Source organism: Pollachius pollachius (genome assembly GCF_949987615.1).
Source record: "Pollachius pollachius genome assembly, chromosome: 12".
Lineage (NCBI taxonomy): Eukaryota > Metazoa > Chordata > Actinopteri > Gadiformes > Gadidae > Pollachius > Pollachius pollachius.
The window spans coordinates 20,735,654-20,741,708 of record NC_136945.1 but is presented as its reverse complement, the minus strand read 5'-3'; the positions used below and the strand labels follow the sequence as shown (position 1 = coordinate 20,741,708).

General features: G+C 52.8%; 1 protein-coding gene across 1 annotated transcript; it reads left to right on the top strand.

Moving 5' to 3' along the window:
- Positions 1 to 2,628: 2,628 nt before the first annotated feature.
- LOC307083968 (potassium voltage-gated channel subfamily A member 2) lies at positions 2,629 to 4,101 on the top strand (the record flags this gene model as incomplete). Its single annotated transcript, XM_079748053.1, has 1 exon — positions 2,629 to 4,101. The coding sequence occupies one exon, from the start codon at positions 2,629 to 2,631 to the stop codon at positions 4,099 to 4,101; it is 1,473 nt and encodes a 490-aa protein (XP_079604179.1).
- Between the last annotated feature and the right edge of the window lie 1,954 nt (positions 4,102 to 6,055).

The following is a 6,055-nucleotide window of genomic DNA, read 5'->3' as shown; positions in this document are numbered from 1 at the left end:
ATCTACACGTCTCCCGATAAGAGCTTCGTCCACCGGTGGGAGCGTGCGTTATGAACGTCTGGATGAGTTATGTCGTCCGAGACAGACACTGGTTACCTCCCAATACTCTTAATGCTACATTTAAGGACACACCCAATGTAAATGACCTACATAGCAGATGCAAAATAACAAGTGTGTGTGTGTGTGTGTGTGCGTGTTTTTTCCTGTGTGTGTGTGTGTGTGTGTGTGTGTGTGTGTGTGTGTGTGTGTGTGTGTGTGTGTGTGTGTGTGTGCATATGTGTGTACGTGTGTTTGTGCGTGTGTGGTTGCGTGTGTGTTTGTATGTGTGTGTGCGTGTGCATGTGCCTGTATGTGTGTGCGTGTGTGGGCGAGTGTGTGTTTTTAAGTGTGTGTGTGTGTGCTCCTGCCGCCAGAGTCACTAGAACGCCTCTTTGTATGCATGGCAGTGCCCAACTGCAGAGTTGACTCGGCGTTTTATCGGCTCCCTGTTCCCAAAACCCTTTTGCTGCTGGTCCCACAGACGGCTGCACGCCCACACCGCTACACCAAAACGCCACCAGCCAGGACGACACACCTTTTCCTTGGATCGAGATGTCATTCTCTAGCTCCGCACCGACACGGAGAGGCGATTGTTTTTTTCTCTTCTTCTACCAATGTCGTTTCGTCTCAGCGTCTTAGCGCGTCTCTCCTCTGAGACCGCAGGATTTTCAAGAAAACTCAGTCTCCTGACTCCTCTCCCCGCACGGTGGAGGGTGGAACTCTGCGAGATGCTATGCAACGAGCTGGGCTCATTTACAGACTACTGATACTTTGAGTGTGTAACATCTGATCCGCTCCAAAACAGTGGATACGTGATGCTTCAGCGGAGAAACGCATCGCGACGAATCAATCCTGCGCGTGGATTTCTTCCTGTCAATCACATTTTTCTCTATGGAAAAATATTGGAGTTCTTCCCGTATCGATCTATTCCTAGGAGTGTAGATTATACACTATAGATCAGAGAAAGACAACTCTAAGGCAAGCGTGCACATTTTTTCTCCACCTACACGTCGTGACTGGTTGCGCGCGGTTGCTCGTGCGCATCACCGAGACGGTAGAGAGTGCGGTGCGCGCGCACAAACACAGCATGGAAACAACACGGCAAGACGCGGCGCGGAGATTTCTGCTGATGCCAGCACACTTGGTGGCTGAGGGAAACACCGTTACATCCTGAGCCGACCTCCACCCATCCCCTCTCACCCCCACCCCCCACCCCTCGTCTCTCTGTGTTTTTTGTTTTTTGTTTTTTTTTTCAATCGCCGTCCCACGGCAACCTGCCTCAGGAGGATCAGTCGATTCGGGGAGGGGGAGGCTGCTGGGAGGGACACACCCGCATACCGGAGACCAGCCCTGGCTGAAGACTGACTGGCTGGGTGATGCTCGCACACACCATCATCATGAGGCGCTCCTGAACGGCTTGTCCCGCGATTGGAAATAGTTTTTTTCTTTTTTCTTTATTTTTTCTTCTTTTTCCTTCACTGACCCAGGAGGAGCGAATAAAGGACATTTATTGCGCCGATTTTTCGCAACTGCGGCCGGTGATGCCTTCACTGTTGTAGCGGCTGCAGGACGGACCGTTAACTGGGATCCGACCATGAAGAAGATAGCAGGTATGTGTGCTGAGACGGTCCATATACTGCCGTGTATGTCGATGCTTTGCTTGATGACATTGTGATTAAAAAAACATATTTGCTGAACCCTCTCCAACGGTTTTTTCGTGTGGGAGAGGATATGATGCAGAATACATTTGTTTCTCTCCTGAAACCCACTTCCCCCACCACCCCCAAATCCATAAATAATTAATAGATGTTTCTGAATATTTCAAAGGCAGGCCAGGCACCATTTAAAAATAAGCTGTAAAATAAGGCTTCAAAAACAATGGTCCTTAGGTCAATAACGTACGGCATTCAAACCCTATGCTAGAGATATTCTCTCTATGAATCCACATTCAATCTGTGGTGAACAGCCCAGTGGTTCACTGTCTGCTCACTGTATGGGTGCTGCTGCATTGGCCAGATTCATGCATGACTTCACTGCAGAAGGTGGACCAGATCATCGTCATGGAGATGGGCCATCACTGCAGAACAGCGTCCGCACATGTCCACAGCCGTCCCCCATTTCAGCCCGGGCGTCCCTGGAATTAAACAGCCAGACGTACGGTCGCACGCGATTTTGAGTGAACCCCACCCTACCCAAGTGAGGTGGGGTGACTTATGCATTAGAGTGAATCATCTCCACCAGACTTCATCCCCCTTGGTGCGCGGCTTCACATCCACTCCGCTCCGAGGGCTGGCGGACTTGTGACACCCGCTCGTGGGAGGACCCCCGGGTGATAACGCGGCGTTGTATGAAGTGAAACCCGCGTCGCGTCAAGCAACCCTCCCTGACCTGTTCTGTTGTCTCCTCTGTGCGTCTCTCTGCGTTTCCACACAGGCACATCCTCGGTGACACCCTGAGTCCGACGGGTCCTTACAGCGCGCCCCCTCCCTCCCCTCTCCCGGCCCTCCCCCCGCGCGGTGCTCCCAGGGGCCCCTGGGCCCAGACCTGACGAACGGTGCCGGCCTCCCCATCGCCCCACCCCGCCGCACCATGACCGTTGCCACGGGCGACACGTCGGACGAGGTGGCGGCGACGCACCCGCAGGACTACGACCCGGACGCCGACCACGAGTGCTGCGAGCGCGTGGTCATCAACATCTCGGGGCTGCGCTTCGAGACGCAGCTCAAGACCCTCTCGCAGTTCCCAGAGACGCTGCTGGGCGACCCCAAGAAGCGCATGCGCTACTTCGACCCGCTGAGGAACGAGTACTTCTTCGACCGCAACCGGCTCAGCTTCGACGCCATCCTGTACTACTACCAGTCGGGCGGCCGTCTGCGTCGGCCCGTCAACGTCACGCTGGACATCTTCTCGGAGGAGATCCGCTTCTACGAGCTGGGCGAGGAGGCCATCGAGCTCTTCCGGGAGGACGAGGGCTTCATCAAGGAGGAGGAGCGCCCCCTGCCCGAGAACGAGTTCCAGAGACAGGTGTGGCTGCTCTTTGAGTACCCCGAGAGCTCCGGCCCGGCGCGCATCATCGCCATCATCTCCGTCATGGTCATCCTCATCTCCATCGTCAGCTTCTGCCTGGAGACGCTGCCGGTTTTCCGCAACGACGAGGACGAGGGCCACACCACGGTGTTCAACCCCGAGACCAACAGGACCACCCACCACTACACCTCCACCTACTTCACCGACCCCTTCTTCATCCTGGAGACTCTGTGCATCATCTGGTTCTCCTTCGAGTTCCTGGTGCGCCTGTTCGCCTGTCCCAGCAAGGCGGGCTTCTTCGGGGACATCATGAACATCATCGACATCGTGGCCATCATCCCGTACTTCATCACCCTGGCCACTGAGCTGATGGAGAAGCCCGAGGACGGCATGGCGGGCCAGCAGGCCATGTCCCTGGCCATCCTCAGGGTCATCCGCCTGGTGCGGGTCTTCAGGATCTTCAAGCTGTCCCGCCACTCCAAGGGGCTCCAGATCCTGGGCCAGACCCTCAAGGCCAGCATGCGCGAGCTGGGCCTGCTCATCTTCTTCCTCTTCATCGGCGTCATCCTCTTCTCCAGCGCCGTGTACTTCGCCGAGGCGGACGAGCCCGTGTCGCAGTTCGAGAGCATCCCCGACGCCTTCTGGTGGGCCGTGGTGTCCATGACGACGGTGGGCTACGGCGACATGGTGCCCACCACCATCGGCGGCAAGATCGTGGGCTCGCTGTGCGCCATCGCCGGCGTGCTGACCATCGCGCTGCCCGTGCCCGTCATCGTGTCCAACTTCAACTACTTCTACCACCGCGAGACGGAAGGCGAGGAGCAGGCACAGTACCTGCAGCCCAAGGTGGACTCCCAGGAGGAGCTGAAGGGGAGCCGGAGCGGCTCAGTCATCAGCAAGTCCGACTACATGGAGATCCAGGAGGTGGTGAACAACAGCAACGAGGACCTCCCGGAGGAGAACCTGAAGACGGGCAACCACACGCTGGCCAACACAAACTATGTCAACATCACCAAGATGCTCACCGACGTGTAGGACCATGAGCGAGGACGGCGCGCCCGTGAAGACCGGACGCCGTCGGACCGGGGGTCCGGTTGCAACCCCACCCCCCCCTCTCCATCCCCTTCCTCCCTGACTCACATATGCTGGATTATCAAGGCAATAGGATCGTGACGAGATAAAGACTAATTAATACATCTGCTTACCCCGAGACACCCTCCCCCCTCTCTGCAGCATCACTTCTCAGCCCCCCCCTCCCCCCACCCTCCAAGCACCCTGACGACCTTAATAACGTCCGTTCGGGAAATTTAGAAGAACAAAAAAAAGTATATATATCTCGAAATGTCTGCGGAGGCTGGGCTGGGCCGGTGTGGCTGCTGAAAAAGACATACCTAAAATATTCCGCTCATGAGAGCGCGCCATAGATCACACAGAACAAAAGGAAGAGCTAGTTCGACTAAAACAGGTATCTCGAAACCGGCTCTTCCGGTCACTTAAAAAACAGCCAGCCATATAGCGGCTCCATCGGGCCCCCTTACCCCCGCGGTCGGAGGGTCCTGTTTGTGCACTTACATTTGCTGCTGCTTCCTATAGAGCCAACGAGACAAAGCTGTTGAACTGTCTGATGTGGTGAACGAACTTCGATGAACGAGGGACAGAGAAGGGCGTGCGAGCACCGAAGCGAGTGCGCTCGCGGACCCTGACGCGGTGGTGAAAGTCGCTCGGCGCTGACGCCAGGATGAATGCGGGCCGTTGCGCGCCGAAAGCCAACGGCTTGGACCCCTTTTTATACCCAGTAGACATCAGTATCTGATGAATGCCTGAGAATGGTCTTGACTTTTCACTGCTTTGATAATACATCGTTTATGTACTGCAATGCAAGCACCACGCCCGACATGACCTCCCACACCCTACCCCCTTCCGCCCTTTACCCTAACGAGTCTATCGGCAGAGCTTTGAGGACAACTTGAATGTTTATTCTGGTTAATTTCTTGTATTTTTATTAGTTACCGCTATTAACTTCACACATACCCATGTATAGCTATAGGCTCTTTAACGTGACTTAACCGATACTGTAGTTTAGATAAGTACTATTAGCAGTAAATGTAGTCAGTCGAAATATTGCATGACATTCATTATCTGAATGAGAGTTTTTACTGCCACGCCGCTTCAACACAGCACTGTAAAATGTCCTTACACTGCCCCCCACTATTAGCGGCCCCACACCATCTTAAAAAGATGCTTGCTGGACATTTCGAGAAAAATAATAGAACTTTTAAAAAGGTTTTTGCGTTTTTGTATGGGATGATATCTATCCCAATTCTGCACTTAACTTTACGACGCAGTGTGCTTTTGTGTAGCCGTAGCTACGCCGACGAAAGGAATCATTAACCGCGTGTGTGTCGCTGGAATGAGGATGCGTCACAGCCGAAGCTGTGATTGTTTTTTTTTTATACTGTAGTTCTAATCGATAAGTCTCATTGATGGAATTAAGACACTTAAAATGACTGCCTTGAGCAAAATATATCACAGAGTTAAGTCTCACGATCAAAAGCGACCGTTTGTTAGAGTGTGTATATGAGTAATCTCCTGTTAAACTGCCTTTCCAGAGGGGGCCCCTGGGCTCCAAGCTGGTAGTGTTGCATGAACCCAGAGACATTTGTAGACGCATGCATTTAATATCCAAGAAGAAGAAGAAAAAGAAAACGTAAGCAAAACACAAAAGATTTTAAAAACGTATATCAACAGTAATATTATAAAATATTGTATAATTCTGGCTTAACGAAAAAAATAACGCTTAATCTTTAAACACAACAATGGGAGAATAAAGACACAACAATACGCATATCATAGCCATGTGTTTTTCATTCGACGTAAAAGACACTTTTCGATTTTCAAAAGAACGATCCGTCTATCGAGAGACACGTCGCACGCTTCGTCCAGACCGAGTCCCGACAGAAAGACATAAAGACGAGCCATGAAGAGATAT